The sequence below is a fragment of the Condylura cristata genome, unplaced genomic scaffold (genome assembly GCF_000260355.1).
Source record: "Condylura cristata isolate star-nosed mole 26May11 unplaced genomic scaffold, ConCri1.0 scaffold00002, whole genome shotgun sequence".
NCBI classification, from domain to species: Eukaryota; Metazoa; Chordata; class Mammalia; order Eulipotyphla; family Talpidae; genus Condylura; species Condylura cristata.
Window position 1 is genome coordinate 46,390,574 of NW_004567103.1, and position 19,142 is coordinate 46,409,715.

The following is a 19,142-nucleotide window of genomic DNA, read 5'->3' on the forward strand; positions in this document are numbered from 1 at the left end:
GCACCAATGAGAAAGTCTGGGAATTATGACTAGGTGTTCAAGAAGAATGAGAAGCGAAAGAAATCTACAAGCCACTTTGTGAGTAGCACAAAATTAGACACCCCTTGTTAAATTCAGGTTTGAAAACTCATATTCTCTTACCTTTCCAGCATAGTGCTGAATGCCAAAGCACAGCTCCACCCCTTTGGGCCTCCAGAAGTATTTGCATCTTAGATTATCTTCAAATTTGTCTGTGGGTTTTCATATATAAAAGTTACAACAAGGGTTGTTATTTGTTCCATCAAACAAAAACATGCTCCTTAAGCAAAGAGTGACCCAGAATAAGGGAATTTCAGATCAGCCTGGTATTATCATCATATTTACGGTAGTAGAGAAAGACACCACATGATATGGGCTGATAATCAAGTCCTCCTTTAGTTGTTTTGTACTGGTTTTAGTGTCAAGTTGTGCCTTAAGATCCTATATATTTTGCTATCTTTAAAAATTCCTAGCACAGACACTAATGACACTATATATCTGACCAGTGGGCTTTAGAATCATAAAAACAGTCCATGGAAAGCATGCAATGCTGGTTTAAACTCATCTTGGCAATTTATGAGGGTTTTATAGATAAAAGGAAACCACTGAGGGTCAAAATTATAACCTCTAGAAGTGAATCTCTCACACAAACTAATTTCCATTGGGGGGAAGGACTTTTTTTTTTTTGCTATTATTAAGAACCTACTCTGTGAGGAACTGTTAAGTATTAAAGAGATGCAAGTATTGGAGGGGTGAAGTGTAAAGGCTTTTTAATGCCAAGTGGAGATGTCTTGCAATCAGCCCATAGATAACAGCAACCTAGTGAAAAGATAGTTTCAGAAAGACTAAATTCACTAGACGCTAAGACTGGAGCAGGGAAAGTATGTGTCTAGTAGCTGAGAGACAAGAGGGGGTGAATGGGGATCTGGGAGCAGAAACGTGTTGAAAAACAGGTGTAAAAAGGATATGGGCACAGGGTAATGGTATTTCTTTGGCAGAAATAGGAAGGTAAGGAGGTTTTGAGAGACGGTGATGAATTTACTTTAAGATACAAATTCTACCAGGACATTTGTTGAAGATTTCAATTTGTTAAAAAGCATTCTACACTTTCATACTCTTATCAAGTGGCCAAATTACATAAGTCAAATTAATTCAAGCACATTCATTTGATGACAAGAGCCAAATTTTGACTTTTCTAAGAGTTACCTACCAACCAGAGTCTGATCACTTGCTTGGGGAAATCGACTTTCTTCATCCAAAAGTGCAAGCAGTCCCAGCGGTTTCTGGAGGAACATGTCTAGGAGTGGGCGATTGTCCTCATAGTCTACCTGACAAGCGTCAATGCCCTCATTCTGATACTCCATCTGGAGGGAAACAGGTTATGAGTATCTTTGGCCTTATATTAGCCTAGGTAGCACTGGCTGCTTTTTGCTGTGCTTTCCAAGTCTGGCATGTATGTTTTGTATGTGTAGTAAAGAACATATCTGCATGTAACACTTGAAGTTTTGGGCTTAAGTATTTGGGGTGGCCTGTGGCAGACAGCTGGAATCAGCAAAAAAAAATAAATAAAAAGGGGGGGGCAGCTCTCACACACCAACTTGGTAACTCACAATTTAGAAACTGATAGAAATAAAGAGAAGGTAAAAAAGATTATTTTGATGACAGATATAGTTTAAACCTATAAAAGATAGCAGAATTCTTTTACAAAAGATTCTATAAAGGAATCATTCTAAACCAGAAACTAGAAACATTCCAGATTTCTCAGATAAATAAAGTAAAGTAACCTAGACTGAAATGAGGTCAAGTTTTATACAGGGTAATTGGAGAAAGGATCGAGTATTTTCATTCCAGGTCTTTCACTATGTTGACTAATCACAGTACATTTTGTGCATTTTCACTCCTGGATTAAACAACAGGCTTGGGTAGAATGGTTCATTAATTATAACTACAAATACAGGACATTCCTGGGGCTTGATTAGTATTTGGGGTTGAGCAGAAGCTTTTGCATCCACTAGCTTTGCATCCTGTTTTGTTACTGCTAAAATCGTAGGGAAAGACTTCCATTTCAAGAAAACCGAGGCTATATCTTACTCTTCCCTGGAGACATTGCTCCAGTTCCTGTGGGATCTCATGTGCACAAGCTGGGGGGCAGGGATCCCCAGTTAGGGAGTTAAACAGTGAGTATTAGGAACTGCTGCCCAAAACAAGAACCTGGGTCCTGAATCCAAGAGCACCCTATGTCATTTGGACATAATCACAGCTAGCTTTAGTTAAATAAAATAGAAAAGAATGTAGCATTTTGGTAAATATTCACAAATCTTGGGGACACAATATCTAAATAACTGGCTTGTCACTAACCACTCAGCTGAGGAAATGCACCTTTCCACAAAAATCAAGATCACTTTCTTTGAGACTATTTATTTGGACAAGACTGCCTTACCAGTGATTTTTCTCTTTGGAATTGTTCCCCTATTTATCTGAATGACAGTGTTTCTGCTTAGAGACAACTTCCCCCTCATGTTTGGTTGGTGACTTCAGTGTTTACTATTACCTGCTCGAGAGCAAAAACATGCTGATTGAAATAGTACTGGATTTGCTCGTTGGCGATGTTTATGCAGAGCTGCTCAAATGAATTTCTTTGAAAGTTCTCAAATCCAAAAATATCCAAGATGCCCACATTCATACCATCATCTGCATTACTGCATGAGAAAAGAACAAAATCCTTTAGGGGAGAAACATCTCAGCACCAGGGGACTATGTGTGCCCACATGTTTCTCAACACCTGTGCCCAAGGAAAGCACACTCTCATCTCTAAGGGAACAAACAGTCTGTGTTAAATCATTCAATTCTTTAGTCTTTTGACACTGTTTTCATCTTTCTTTTAAAGCTGTAGAATCTTTAAAAAACTTACTCAAAGGCACCACCTACTGATTAAAAAAAAAAAAAACTTCTGTATTTGAAGGGGCTGGTGCTGCTGTTCACTAACTTTCCACCTCTCTGCAAAGCTTAATTAGAAGAATACCCTCTAGGACTTGATGTCAATTCTTCCACAAAATAGTGACCAGTAATGCTTAGGGAGAAAAGGTGGTGGTAGTGGCTTTCATAGTAGCAGCAGCAGTAACAATGATAAGATACTGTGCTTTAAAACTTATATGAAAGGCTTCCATTGATTCTAAAAATAACATTATCAGGAAGACTTTATTATTCTTATTTTACAGATAAGAAATCCATGATTTTGGGGCTTAGCTGATTAAGCTAGAGAGATTGTCCAGCTCCCAGCCAATCACATTCTCTTATACTACAGCTCATGTACCCCTTGAGTGTCATCTCAGCTCTTCTGTATCCCATTCTTTTAAAGTCCTGAGAGTTTGTTTAATAAAAAGAGAGGACAACTGCTTCTTTCACAAACTCTAAGAGACACAGGAGTTGATGAGTTTCCCTAAGCCTCTACTCCCCAGGAGAACTTGCCATATGTGTTTGTCTGGTTGCAGGAGTGTATTGATGCGGTTTACAATCCAGCTGAAGAGCCTCCCATACAGGGCCTTGGACATGGCATCTCTGACATCCGCAGCCCTGTCAACAGTGTTAGCTCGGACGATGGTCTCACCCCGGGTGACCACACAGTGGGAAGTCAGGGCTTCCTGAAGCTCGTCGGGACTGATGCACAGAACGGATGCAGCTGGAACAAAGGGTAAAGAGGACACCAGGTAATGCGGGCACCTACCCACCTATCCACTTATTCAGCCACCTCTTATTCAACATCTACCTGTGTCCAGTACCATCGAGATAATTCAAAGTCAAAGATAAGTCAGGTTTCTAGTCCTCAGAGGCATTCAGGCTTATGCAGTGTCTCTCAAACTATCTGAAAGGTCCTCACAGGTGTTTAATAAATAGAAAGTGGGAGGAAGAGGTCTTTGGTCCAATAAATGGGAGGAATAGCTATGGACTATAGGTTCATAGAGTGTCACAAGCACAGTGATATATTAAAGCAAAAGTTCTGTGGTTTAATACAAAAGGGCCTTACTTTATTTACTGTTTTCAAACTCAGGATTCTCAGTTTTGTTACCACGAATACCCATGGAACATTAAAAGTGGACTCCTACTTTCTCCCCTTGTTAATTCAATGGATTAAGAGTGGGATCTATTCTCTGGCTTTTTTGTTGTGTTTTTAATTTATAGATTGTTTTTGAAAGCAACCAATGTTGTGAATTACTGCCCAAAGTTACCTACATGGAATACTTTTCTGCAGAAACCTATCTAGAGTTTATGGAAAGAGTACTAATTATCTACAAGACAATCTTTGGGAAACACAAATTAATGAAAACACTCAGTGTCTGTTGAAGGACCAGCAAGAGTCACACTATATTTTATCAAATCTTGAAAAAAACAACAAAAGTGAAAGAAACATGTACTATGGCAACATAGTACACAGGCATCCAATAGCTACCATTTTTCAAAGCTTCAGCATTGGGCACTTCACTTTTATCAGTTTGATGCTGAGAGGAAATAGCTGCAAACTCAATGTTTCCAATATTCAGAATCCCAGCCAAAATTCTGTACACTGAGTGTACCTCCTGAAAAGACACCAAAAAGCATTTTTCAAGGTCTTTGTCAGTCATGCCAATGAACTACTAGCACTGTGACAGCAACGTTAGTTGTACATGAAAATCTATCCTGCCCCTTCCCTGGCACAGAAATAAATTTCTTCACCTCACTTGCAGTTAGGGGGTGACCATGTAACTAAATTCGTAGTGATAAAACAAGTAGAATGGTTGGGCCACTTCCAGGCCCAGCATGCCTTCTCCATGCCTTCTTTCCCAATATTGCTGGAACTGCCAGCAATCCAGACTGAGCCATGCCGCTGATGAGGTTGCTATGCCCAAGTGATGATATAGAACAGAGTTGCTCTGCAAGATGAACTTCTTGCTTTGGAAAGCTTATATATGTAAAATAACTGATCTTCATTCTTTTTTTAAAATTTTATTTACGCATACAGAACTGGAGTACAGGCCAGAGGTACAAGGGCAGTGAGAGGATTCGCCAGAAACAGAGTGGGGAGCAGAACAGGCTGACTGATGAAATATACTGCTGAGGGGAGCTGTGGGCGACAGGAGAAGTCTGCCAGGCCATGGGGTCACTTCCAGGGCTGGGGATCAAACTTGTACCAGAACAGCTGCAGCTAGCTTATAGTGCTTCATCCTAACTCGCTGTGCCACCAGGGAGGGCCCTGATCTTCATTCTTTAAATCATTTTTAACCTTAACTAATATTAGCTCCCAAATGCAGGTAGGATTCTTTCTTCAAAGCAAGAAAGGAAATATTTTCCCATTTTCTTTTCTTAGCCTTTTCCTTTGGCAAGGCATCTCTTGAAAGCTCATTAGAACATTCTGAAGTTAAAGGATGGAGTATGTAGGTATGACCGAGGTCAGAACATATTTTAAAAGACTTACAGACTGTGATTTTATGGTAAAGTAAGATATATACATTTGATCCTTATCTCGGTTCTGGCACAAAAGCCATTAGTGATCTTGGAATTTCCTGAATGATAAGGGTGATTCATCATATGCTATAATGTATGATACGATGAATTTTATGTTTCTCATCATAAGCCCCTTTCAATCATACCTGAGTTTATGCTAATGGATAATTTTTATAAGGATGGGGAATGGTTACCAGAGGAACCAGGCTTGTGATTAGAGAATTAGCATTTTTAGCTCACCCTGCTCTGAAGAGAGAGAAGAGCTGAAAGTTTAGTTAATCATAAAATGTGCAATGAGGCCCTCCCTGGTGGCACAACGGGTTAGGACACAGCACTGCAAGTGTAGCAGCCGCTTCGGTGCAAGTTCAATCCCTGCCCCAGGAGGTGACCACATGGCATGGCAAATCTCTCCTGACCTGCTTGCTGCTCCCCTCAGCAGTGCACTTTGTCAGTAAGCCTGTTCTGCTCCCCAGTCTGTCTCTAGTGAATCCTCTCACCACCCCTGCACCTCTGGCCTATATCCCAGTTCTGTATGTATAAACAAATAAATCATTTTTAAAAAATGTGCAATGATTTAACCAATCATGCTATGTAATGGAACAAAAAAAAAAATCAACCTGATGAGGTCTGAATGACTTCCATGTTGTGAAAAAATAAAGGAGATGAGAAGAGGGTGCCTAGGAACACAATACTGCCACTTCTCCTCTGCCCCTTATGTCACTCTTCCATTTGGTTATTCCTGAGTTTTAGCTTTTATAAGAAATCAGTAATAGTAAGCAAATTGTTTTCCAGAGCTCTGAGATTTGTTCTAGCATATTATTGGGAGGAGGACAGCATTTTGGGAATCCCCAATTTCTAGCAGGTGTAGACTCACTTCTAGCTTCTAGAAGTGTCAGAGGCCCAAGAGTTTCAAATGGCATCTAGGGAGTAGTCTTGTGAGACTGAGCCCCTAACCTGTGTAATTTCAGGTAGAGTCAGAATTCATTTGAATTATAGCAGAATTGGTTAGTATAGGAAGCAACATTTTTTATGTCAGAAATGCTTTGAGTAAAGACAATTCAGATTATCCAAGTCCTGTTTTTATATTGAAATAGAATATGTAGTCACATTAGTGTCTTTGTTTTTTTTTTTTTAAGATTTATTTATTTATTCATACAGAACTGGGGTACAGGCCAGAGGCTCAGGGGCGGCAAGAGGCTTCACCAGAGACAGAGTGGGGAGCAGAACAGGCAGATATGGACGAAGTACACTTCTGAGGGGAGCAGCGGGCTGGTCAGGAGAGGTCTGCTGCACCATGTGGTCACCTCCGGGGCAGGCGGGGATCGAACTCATGCGGAAGCGGCTTTAGATTCTCAGTGCTGTGCTTTAACCCGCTGCGCTAGCAGGGAGGGCCCACATTAGTGTCTTTTTAGGTGTAGTTGACCCATAAACAACAAAGGTTTGAAATGTATGAGCCCACTTATGTGAAAATTCCACATTTAAGGTTCATCCAACTGACACTGGGCATTCACTTCTCTGGTGTGTAGAACCTGTGCATACAGAGGCCCAACCACAAGTTGCACTCAGATTTTCAACTACGGGTATTGGAGCTCCTGGTCCTGCAATATCCAATGTCAGCCACTTATTTATTTGTTCAAATACTTGCATTTCCTCTAAGTAAGACAATAAAATATACAACCAGGAAACTTCTCATCAGATGCTGACAGACAGTAAAAAGCACTTCCACAAAAAATATCCAGGTGGGAAACTAGATATAGCACTATACATAGCAGGAAACTAATAGGAATTGTCATTAAACTGTTGATAAAAATTCCCTCCACAATGAGCGTTTTTTTTTCAAACATTAGTCAGTAAAGCCAAAAAACTGAAAAGACTGTAAGAGTGACATCTGGTGGATACCTGATAATGCTACAAAGACAAATGAGGATTTTTAAATTAGACGTTTACTACAGATGTTGTTCTTCATACTTCTAAGTCAAAGGGAAGATGTCATGTTTCTGACATCAAGAATCACTGTTTTAATCACACAACTTAAGAGTGGTTAAGGGACCCTACCAAATGGGCTTTTGGGACTGGTCTGGATTTAACATGACAAGGCCTCATTACCTTGATTAATACAGTGTGAGGCTTACAGAATGCAAACAAGTGATTCTGCACAGAGGTAGATCCCAGACTGCTGTTTCTGTAGCTAGTTACCTCAAGAGTAACACACACACCCTATAAAGACAGTATAAACCATGAAACCTCCCAAAATAAGGCCCCAGAGCTTCACCATTGGAGTGATTATAAAGGAAATGATCATTCTCACTCCATTGCTTCTTTGACAATAAATATCCTCTTCAGTATAACATTCAGATATTTTCTCTTTCACAGAAGAGAGTATAACATTCAGATATTTTCTCTTTCACAGAACTACCTATGACCTTAAGTAAACATTTGGAGATTCAAAGACTGTGAATCACTGAAGTTAACAGAAGTTGGGCCTTCCTCCTTATGTCCTGAGAGGAATTTGAGGCGGCATCCAATGGTGACCTTATTGTGGAGGTATTCGTCTAGGATGCTCCTACTTGATTCCCTTAGTTCAACCCTGGGGCTAACTAGATCTTCCTTTCTGATTTACAATCCTACATCACCTATATACAGTTAATTAAAATTCAATCAGAAGCATGTCCTTCTGTGGGGTTATGCCTCTCCTCCCTAGTAGGTCATTAAATGCACATTCTTTTCTCCCTTGGCTTCACCTTCCTCTCCTTCCTCGTGCTCTGTGCCTCAGCTTTGGCGATGTCTTTCCCTGGCAGCCCTCCCTTTCTTACAGGATCTTGCTATGCTGCTCTATCTGTTTATTTCTCACCAGTTTCCAACTTTCTGTATGATAAAATGAAACAACCTCACTCAGGACAGGCATCATATCAAGAAGACTAACAACTCCTCCAGCAGGACTTTCCAATCATTGTTGATGGGTATTCATTTGGTTTCACCACCAATCAGCAAAAGCAGGGAAGAAAGAGCATTTTTCCATCAAAGTCCCATGCAGAATATATAGTTTTGGCTTCTCTCTCTTTTTTAGAAGAAACATCTTTCACCGATAGAGGTATTGTCTCAGTAAAACTGAAGTTAGTGGAAAATTGAGAACCTTGCTTTTTTTCTGTTTGTCTGGGGCTGATGTAAAGAAATATCCCCTGGCCTGGTGCACAGGTATTTGCTGGTAGTTGTTCTGGCACCTTCCTAGGATTTACTTGCCTTCCCAGTATCTCTTTACCTTGCTTCATTTTTATGTGCCTAGTTTTTTCCCCCCAGTTTTGCCCTCCACTGCAGTAGGCACCACTGATGGATTTCCTCCCTGGTTCTGTTCCAAAGCCTTCTCTCAGTTCCCTTCTCAGAGGCTGACAGCATTTGCATCAGCTACTGGTTGGCCTAAAAATTTTGTTTTGTTTGTCAATCATCTATCAATAAAGGACTTTTAAAAAAAGCCAATGGTAAATCCTATTGTACTGTCAGTAAGACACTAGAAATTCTTAAGAATCCCAATTTACATTTTAATAGAGAACTCTTCAGTCTCTTTAGCTGTATTCTCCCAACTCAATCTATAGGAAAAATGAAACAAACAAAAAAACTGCCAAATTTCATCTTTCTCCTTAATCTTTTATATCCTTAATCATTTATTTGCAAATAAATGTCCAGTATTGAGTGTTAACAATGTCTTACTAACATACAATAGAGGTTACCATTTTTTAAACTCCTTTTTGATTTGACTGACATATAAATGCATTTTTATAATCTGAAACTTTTCATGTAGTATTAAACATAAATACATCTAAAGTGTAGCTTATTTAATAATATAATTCATATAAGAGGAAGATAAGCATAATAGTAAACAGAAATATGTGCTTTGACTCAAAAACTGGAAGCTAACAGCCCTAATCTTCACACACAGCCTTTTGGGTGTAATCCCTCAATGCCCCAATCTCTGTACACAGAATCCTCTCAAAGGAAGACTCCCTCCACCAGGAAAAAAAAAATTAATGAATAATATGTTAGTTTATTTTTACATCATTTTATGCATTTTTCATCTCAGTTGTAATCCCCTTTGGCTTCCCATCACCAAATCACCCATGCGCCATCACCAGAGTCCATTGAATTTCCCTCCCCCCACTGTTTTTGATCCCATTCCCCACTCCACCCCCATAAAATGTCTCTGATATATAGCTGTTCATCATTATTATTATTTTTTTTTGCCTGGTCAGTTATACTCCAGCTATAAGCAGAACCATCCGGTATTTTTCCTTTCCTTTCTGGCTTATTTCACTAAGCATGATCTTTTCCAGCTCCACCCATGTTGCTGCAAAAGACATGTGTTTCTCTTTTTTGGTTGCTGAGTAATATTCCATTGTATATATGTACCACATCTTTTTAATCCAGTCATCCACTTTTGGGCATTTGAGCTGTTTCCATGTACTTCCAATTGTAAACAAAGCAGCAATAAACATGGGGGTGCAGGTGTATTTTTGAATCAGTGTTTTTGTGTCTTTTGGGTAGATAGCTAGGAGTGGGATTGCTGGGTTATAGTGAAGCTCCATGGTTAACAGTATGAGGATCCTCCAAACAGTTCGCCAGGAAAGTTTCTTAATACCTCAAGTTCAAGTGTTCTTTCAGGTGCTTTTGGCTAGTGTCCTAGAATTAAAATTCATGCACTGAGTTCATACTAAAGTTTACTAAAAGTGTTTGAGGGAAATCTCAAGGGAATTCTGTAGGGAATAAGGATATTATAAGAAAAGGCAGGGCAGGGATCATAATTTTGATTCGTAATTTTGATTGAACTGACCGGTTCTTTTAAGCTCTAGAAATGTCCCTCAGAAAATGTTCTGTTACATTAGCTATTTGGCATCTGCCGCTTAACTTCATTCACCTGCCTCTCAATTTAGTCAAAGTAGTTTGAATTTATAAATACCAAGTGAATAAATTCAGTAGAATAGGTTGTCTACAGAGATGTAGACAAAGAATTTAGGGTCCAAGAAACAGGATCCAGTATGGATATTCATTTAACATTCTAGATCAGGCACAAGTTAAGAATGATTATCATCTTTTACATTTTTCTTCTCATAATTCTTTCTTTTCCACCCCTTCCCCCCCCCTTTATGGGTTAGCAGTGGTTTACTTCAAGGATGTATACTTAGCATTCATATTCTTTTGTCTTAGATTTTTCATCTTTTTAAAACAGCATCATTTTGGGCCCTCCCTGGTGGCACAGTGGGTTGGGGCACAACACTAAGAGGCTAAAGCAACTTGCGAATGAGTTTAATCCCGCCTGCCCCAGAGGAGATCCACATGGCGCGCCAGACCTCTCCTGACCCGCCCGCTGCTCCCCTCAGCAGTGTACTTCCCTCGATCTGCCTGTTCTGCTCCTGGCTCTGTCTCTGGTGAAGCCTCTCACCCACCTGCACCTCTGGCCTGTACCCCAATTCTGTATAAATAAATAAATAAATCTTTAAGAAAAAAACAGCATCGTTTTTATTTTATCATTTTATGTGCAGTACATTTCTATTATTAGAATAGTGCTATTGTATACTTTCTTTTAAAGAAAGGACCAATCTCGTCACATTCTATAACTACCCTTGTATGTACTTATCAAAAGCAAAATAGTTATAACCTATGGTTGTCTTCTCTGTTGTCCCTTGCCCTTTTGAGCAAGTGTACCTCTGAGCACTTTGGCATGACCCAGGTGACTTTAATGGCCTTCTCCACTCTCTTGATGCATCTTTGATAACAACCAGCTCTATAAATTAATAGCCGTAAAGGTCCTTTAACAATGCTGGAACCTGTTTAATTGCTCTCCTCTAAGGAGCCAAGGGAAATAAATTCCTATTTTTAACTGACCTTTGGGATTTTCCACTGTCAGTTTAAAGTCTGTGGGAGGCTGACAGAGAAAATTAACAGCTAGCTAGAAAGAAAGGTATGATTATGACTAAAATCAACCATGCTGGGGAGGGAAGGGCTAGCCAAACTCACTTGATTATAGGAACAATGCTTTATCTAGAGTAGCTGTTCCAGGGTAACACCAGTGTCTTGTAATCTAATCCCTTAAGATTTAACACTCTCATCTACAACCTAATCATTCACCTCCTCTGTTGAAAAAGCAAAAGAATCTGTGTATTTTGCAAAATTGATGGCGCTAAGCCCAGAAACTATGATATAAATGTATCACAGAATAATATTTGAGCCTAGGGTTATAAATATTTTCTGCCACTCTGGCACATGTTTAATAGAGACAGCCTGTATCTAGTAGGATAAGAGAAGTACAGCTCTTAGAATGATACAGTTAATAATGTGCAATTGTGTTCCATGGAGAAGGAAGTGACTATAAGAAAGTTAAAGTCGTTTAATTTTCTTGGTATACAAGGAGCGACTTGCATAATATCTCTGTGCCTTGGGTAACCTGCATGTTCCCATACTCCTATTACATAATTCAAAACAGTGTTTGGAATAATAACAACTCAGAAAAGGTAGTATTGTCTGGGCATTTGTTATAATAGCTATACTGAATTAGTGCCAATGGTAACAATTAGAGCCCTTATAACTGTTTTTTTACTGTTCACCTTGTTAAAATGTAGGTTCTGGTTCAGTTATTCTTGGACAGACCTTAAAGTCTGCATTTCTAACAAGCTCTTGGGTGATGACAGTGCTTCTGGGCCTCAGATGACACTCAGACTAGCAAGACATGGTAAGTGACTAGCAGGGCATCTGAAAAGCAAGTGCCTTGCTCAAATTCGAATATTCATGTCTTCACTCACTTTCATTCAAGAATGTAAGCACTTGAACTTCTTTCTCTGTTGACAGTGACTTACCTTGTCAGTGAACCCTATAATCCTGAAGCAATGATGAATTGAGTCAAATTGTCTTCTGTAAGACTCCTTGGAAGTTATGTCATGCATCACTCTCCCAGTCTCATCAGCTATGTACCTGAACAGAATATGACAAAAAAAATGAGCACTGACTTGGCAAAGGTCAACCCAAATATGAGAGCGTTGGGCTCCTTCTGTGCAAGGTTAGTGCCCCTGTAGTCTAGTACTATGGTGAAAGAATGGTAACATGGCTGAGGAAAATGGCTACAACTGAAGTTTTAAACTCTAGAAATACAAAATATTAGGTGTAATTACTGTCATCTCATCCTGTACATTTCTGCTAAGGTCAGGCTTCCAATAGAAAAACAGCTCCATTTATTTCAAGGTTTTATCACTTGCTAGTTGTATGTTCATTAAAAATTAATAAATAAACCCTCTGACACTTACCTAGGTGGCTTTTCCTTGGGAAGTCTGTACTCGGAAAGTTTCTTTTGGTGATAAAGACCAGCATAAATATAGTAAAATATATGAAAATTTTTTTCTCCGCTAAAAAATAAATGGGAACAATGGAAGATTATTAGTAACATATTCTAGGCTTCCCTTCTCCCAGTATATTATTTAATTTCTTTGCAAAAAAAATTATTCAACAAAATCTGCATTTCTAGCAATTAAATGTTATACCCCAACTTCAAGACAGTGATAGTAATAGTATTAGTACAATATTTTTCACACTTACTTATTTTTTAAAGATTTTATGTATTTATTTTTGCATAGAAGAACTGGAGTTTGGCCAAGGGGTTGGGGGGTGGTGAGAGGATTCACCAGAGACAGAGTGGGGAGCTGAGCTGGCAGATTTACTGAAATTTACTGCTGAGGGGAGAGCAGGTGTGACAGCAGCAGCAGTAGGTAAGTACGAGAGGTCTGCTGTGCCATATGTGGGTCAGCTCCCTTGTCAGGGATCAAACCCAGATGGTAGTACTGAAAGGGCTGAGACTTAACCCTAGGCCACCAAGGATGCCAACATTTTTTAACATACTTATCTTCACTATAAGATGAGTTTAGGGAATAGTACATCTACAGGTAATAGTTCAGGCTACATATTTTGAGATTTTTTGATTCCAGCCCAAAGGCCCATGCTTCGATACCATATGGCTTCTGTTTGGAGCCCACATTGCTTCAGCTGATGCTTAGACATCAGCTACACCTGCTGCCTTACTGGAACCCAAACAACAATCTACCACCTTGCACTTTGTCAAAGGCTCTGGAAGATCTTACAATTTAGCGTTTGTTTGCCAAAACTGGTCATATGACTAGCTAGCCACTGGGTACCATGAGGGGAATTCTACCATATGCCCAGAAGGTTAGATCAACAACCTATAGAGGTCCCATCTTCTCTTCGACCAATGTCTTTGGTCTATTTAACTTCATCAGTGCTATCATATTGAACTAATTTAGTAAGAACTGTAACATGGATTCAGATTTCTAAATTCAGTATAATCACATATAACCTCCTTTAATTCTCATAATAGTCCTGTAAAGTTGACTTTATTATTCCCTTTTTGCATGTGAAGTAAGATATCAGGATGCTGGTAATAAGTGAAATATACCTAAGTGACACAGCTGTGACTGGAACCCTTCTCACATTATCTTCCTATATTTCTTCACATTTTAACACAGAAAAATGTCATTTACATTCTGTCAGACATAGCTCCTTAAACTTTAAAATCACTCCAGTTTAAGGAGAAAGAAGTGAGGGATCTCAAAAAAAGTTAATCAAGATTCTCTCTTCCTGGACAGAATTTTGTGTCTTTCTCCTGTTTTATCTTTACAGCACTTTACATTGTTTCCTTGTACTTAATACATTTGTTCTATTAAGTTTATTTACCATTGATCCTTGAACAACACAGGTATGAACTACAAGGGTCCACTTTATCTAGGTTTGTTTGCTTTTTTTCTACCCATGTGTTGCACATTCACAAATTCAACCAATCCAAAATGCCAGTTGGTGGAATCTGTGGATGCAGAATCCAGTTTCAAAACCCCTGGATATAGAGAGCTGATTACAAAGGACTTAAGCATCTGTAGATTTTGGTATCCAAGTGGGATGTGTGTGCATTCTGAAATCAATCTCCACTAATGCTAGATTAAAGTTTGGAGAAATTAAAAGTTATATGCAGATTTTTGATGGGGGTTGAGGGTGGAAGGGGTGGGAGGGGTTGTTGCATCTAACCTTTGCAATGCTCAAAGGTTAAGTGTATTTGTTGTATGTTTTCTCCCTTCACCCAGTCCACCATCCATATCAAGCTGCAAGAATACTTATTGGGCCTTATCTTTTTTGTTTATTCTTATAACCCTAGCAGGGAGTACAACACAAGCACAGAGTAAGATTTAATAGCTAATTACTGAATAATGCCTGAGTGGAGCCATGCTCCTAAGGAAGTATGGTCCTGCAAGAAATGATGACGACGATGATGATGATGATAATGATGATGATGATAATGATAATGATGATGATGATGATGACAATAATGATAAAAAGCAGCAGCAGCAGAGAAGAAAGCCCTCTAATAATATAACAGGCAATTTAAAAAGTAATTTTATATAAATGAACTCATTTATCTTCACAGAAAACCCACAAGGCAGGCACTAATAGCACCACCATTTCACAAATGAGGCACAGAGAGGTTAAGTGATACACCCAAGGTCACAGGACACATTAGAAGCAGCATTTGAATCCAGAGCTATACATACTATTGATTACTATTGCTATACAGTACTTCTTAACACATTTTTTCACATTCTCAGTCTAAAAAAAAATATAATTGGGGAATATCCTTGTTTGTTTGTTTTTTTTTTAAAAATAGGTAACCTCAAATGTAAGGAACTTATGATTTTCTAAAGTATGCAATGTTGTTAAATTCTATCAATTTAAGAGAAGCAGGTAACTGTCCCAGTGTACACGCATCCCTACCCTTTGTATTCTGCCTAGAAGCAATTTTAGGTTAGAGACTACAATTTATCCTTTGCTTTAAAAATTCCTTTCTCTTGGCAGGTTGGGGGGTGCCAGGGAGGCAAAGAAATCAGGGTAAAAAAGGAAGTCATTAAAATTCTCAAAGTACCCTGGTCTATACTAAGGAGCAGAAATAAGAAGTGCACCTACGCTGCCTGTTTTATCACCCTGGATTTTTCAAGAAGATATTCAGAGATTCTTGCCCCCATCACAGCTCCAGTGGGTGTAAACTTCATTTCCAGATATTTTCCAAAACGACTAGAATTGTCATTGATAGCAGTGCAAGCATTTCCAAAGGCTTCTACTAGGGAGTTGACTTGCAGAATTTTCTCTCTCAAAGTCTGATTATTGGCCTGTGTCAAACAGAGAAGAGTCAGGAACTCCCAGAACATCACGAAAGCGGAGTACCCTCCCTGCCCACAAAACTGATGTTATCTTTTGGGGAAGGACTTCACTTAGGAAAATCAGTGTCAACCATCAGCACTGTTTTCTCAGACTACACAGGTATCAGATAAGCCTGGATGTGTTATGTGTAGTCACAATTAACTTAGATTCCTTCACTGATAAAATACCTGAAGAGTTGAGAAGAATTTTAAATCAAGCAATCCCATAACGTTTCTCAATCACCCATTACAATAGCTCATCTGTAAAACACATTCTTTCTTTCTTCGTCTCAGAATACAGTAATTCTGAGTGGAACTTCCAGACTGTTTAAGTCATTATTTCAATGTCTGTTTCACCAAGCTAGAAATCCTCATTTCCCTCAAGTTCTGGTCAAAGATTTTCATTTCCAATCCTTTAATCACCTTAGTGGATCTCCATGACCCTGCTTCTAGTGTTTAAGCACTTTCACTATTTAATGGCTAAATATTTCTATTACATTGAAAACATGAAAAATTAATTGCCAATAATCTAGTAAATTCGTGCTGGCATTATTTTCCACACTACATGAAAGAAGGATGGCATGCTGACATCTTAAGAGGCCTAGCTATCAAGAGGCAAACATAATAAAGATGGAATGTTTATGTAACCCATAATAAAAACCAGCATTGCCATCACTTACAAAATATGCAGCTACTCTGCGGGGACTTTTGCTCACAGTACAAAAAGCAGGTAGTCAATACCTTTCCCAGGAATGTCAGATGCTGAACAATCAGGTGGGCACTTTCGGTCTTCCCAGAGCCACTTTCTCCACTGATGACGATGCACTGACACAGAAAACAGTGTGTGAGAAGAATTCCTGATGCAGAAAACACCCCATGTGTGCAGCCATGGTTTCCTTATTACATCTATCATCCTATACCTGACATTTTCACTGAGCAATACATCTTAGGAATCTTTCCACTACAGCACATGGAGAGTTTTCTTTAGCTGTGGCTCCATTACACACATGTATGACAGTGTGTAAAGTCTAAACTAGTACAACATGGATGGATATTTAAGTTTTTTCCTTATGTTTTTACATAAGGACGTTGCAGTGAATAATCTTCTACATAAGTTGTTATGTTTATATCCAAGTTCATCTGCAGAATGAATTCCTAGAAAGGAGATTATTGCATTAAAAGGCAAACCTATTAATAACTCAATGGACAGTATCAAGACTTGTGCCATTATATGAAAGCACCTGCTCTCTGGTGTCTTACTAACAGGATATGCTGGATTTTTTATTTTTAAATTTTTGAGTTGATAGTTTCATGTATTTTTAAAAGATATTGACTTATGTTTGCATAGAGAATCTGGGATGCAGGCCAAAGGTATGGAGTTGAGAGGATTCACCAGAGACAGAGTGGGGAGCAAAACAGGCAGATGGAGTGAAGTACAGTGCGGAGGTCAGCAGCGGGCGAGACAGGAGAGGTTTGCTGCATTATGAGGCTGGCTCCCTGGCTGGGATGGAACTCAGGCCTTAGAGGTGATAACACTGAGATCTAACCCCTAAGCGGCCAGGGAGGTCCCAGGATAGGCTGGATTTTTGCCAATTGAATAGTATCTTAAAAAGAATATCTCATATGGAAAACTGTTTGGAGGTTCCTCAAACTGCTAAACATGGAGCTTCCCTATGACCCAGCAATCCCACTCCTAGGTATCTACCCAAAAGACACAAAAACACTGATTCAAAAATACACCTGCACCCCCATGTTTATTGCTGCTTCATTTACAATTGGAAAAACATGGAAGCAGCCCAAATGCCCAAAAGTAGATGACTGGATTAGAAAGATGTGGTACATATATACAATGGAATATTACTCAGCAACCAAAAAAGAGAAACACATGTCTTTTGCAGCAAATTGGATGGAGCTGGAAAAGATCATTTTTAGTGAGATAAGCCAGAAAGAGAAAGGAAAATACCAGATGGTTTCACTCATAGCAGGAGTATAATGGACCAGGCGAGAAAACAAAAATAATGAACAACCATATACCAGAGACATTTTGCGGGGGTGGAGTGGGGAATGGGATAAAAAATGGGGGTGGGGGGTGGGGAGGGAAGTGCACGGGATTATGGTGATGGTACATGGGTGACTTGGTGATTTCCTGTGGGGATTACAATTGAGATGGGGAAAAAAATGTACAAAATGATATAAAAATAAGCTGTTATAAAATAAAAAAAATTAAAAAAAAAAGAACCACATCTATCTCTTCCTGTTTACTTCCTCTCTATGAAATTTATAAACATTGTCATAAGTCTCTGGGAAAGTTAAAAAATTTGATAACCTAGTTTTTATCCAAGAGTGAATCTACACATTCTATTTGTAACTTGCACTATTGTAATTTCATCATTCTGCAACAAACCCAATGCTGGGACTTCAACAGGTCTCAGGAAATATACACATAGCAATTCTCTTGTAAAACTCTCACCAAATTATATTAATTCTATTTCAAAAGAATAAAGACACAGGAAAACAAACTAACAGCAAAGGAAGAATCAATGCTTGAATAAGTTACAACTGCTTTTTTGATATGACATCACAGAATTCTATAAAGTTAAAATGTATGGGTGAGTTTGGTGTTTAACTAACATTGAGATTAAGGCTTGTTTGTCTACCCAATCAACCACAATTTCTCAGCAGCTAAACAGTAAGGTTCATATTAACAGTCAACCTGTGTGAAATATAGTTTATACAAAAAAAGAACTAGACCATGAAAATTCTGAGACCATAATAGGAAGGAATATGATTTATGTCATTTTACATCCTGTTTTATTACAATCACTGCCACATAATCAGCTTGTGTTGGCTCTATGTTCTCATATCCATATTATATCCTTTTTATAAAATACAATACCCTCATTATAGTTTATAGGGAAAAATGATCAAGTCATTCACATTTCCTGAAAAGTGTTTTCATATCCTTCTGCTATTACAGTTTTATCATTGTTCCTGTTTTACTGAGTTACTCTTTCATTTCCTGTCTCCTGGAGTCAGCACAGTGACCAGAATGGAAGTTTTCAGGAAGATTTGAGAGCTGCAGAGAAGAAAGAACATGTCCTGCTGTGTGACTTGCTAGGAAAGGAAGGCAAATTCTTACCTGGTCTTTGCTGAAAGTAACCATGCATTGGTAAGCAGCATCTGCTGATGCAAATATATGGGGGGGGTTTGAGGCACGTTTTACCCCATGATAAAGTCTGGAAAACTGAAAAGAAAAGCAATGTAAAGGACACTTTCAATGTCCACAAAACCAAGACTTTGCACTTATTGAGGGAATTGTGATATCAGAAAGTCCTCACGGAGCACAACAGCTCTGAGTCCATTAGCCTGAGTTCACATTCGAATTCTTCCTTCAACTACTGGTTTCTTAAGTTT

At 38.8% G+C, this 19,142-nt stretch overlaps 1 protein-coding gene across 1 annotated transcript in view; it reads right to left on the bottom strand.

Moving 5' to 3' along the window:
• Positions 1–19,142, bottom strand: part of MYO3B (myosin IIIB) — a 354,102-nt gene that overhangs the window by 177,875 nt on the left and 157,085 nt on the right. Inside the window, exons 12-21 of the mRNA XM_012725499.1 lie at positions 18,868–18,972; positions 16,470–16,553; positions 15,496–15,698; positions 12,783–12,881; positions 12,339–12,453; positions 4,466–4,592; positions 3,487–3,697; positions 2,570–2,717; positions 1,229–1,382; positions 142–230 (exon numbers count right to left, since the gene is read on the bottom strand). Of these exons, the coding sequence (XP_012580953.1) occupies positions 142–230; positions 1,229–1,382; positions 2,570–2,717; positions 3,487–3,697; positions 4,466–4,592; positions 12,339–12,453; positions 12,783–12,881; positions 15,496–15,698; positions 16,470–16,553; positions 18,868–18,972 (1,335 nt within the window). The remainder of the gene's footprint in view (positions 1–141; positions 231–1,228; positions 1,383–2,569; positions 2,718–3,486; positions 3,698–4,465; positions 4,593–12,338; positions 12,454–12,782; positions 12,882–15,495; positions 15,699–16,469; positions 16,554–18,867; positions 18,973–19,142) is intronic.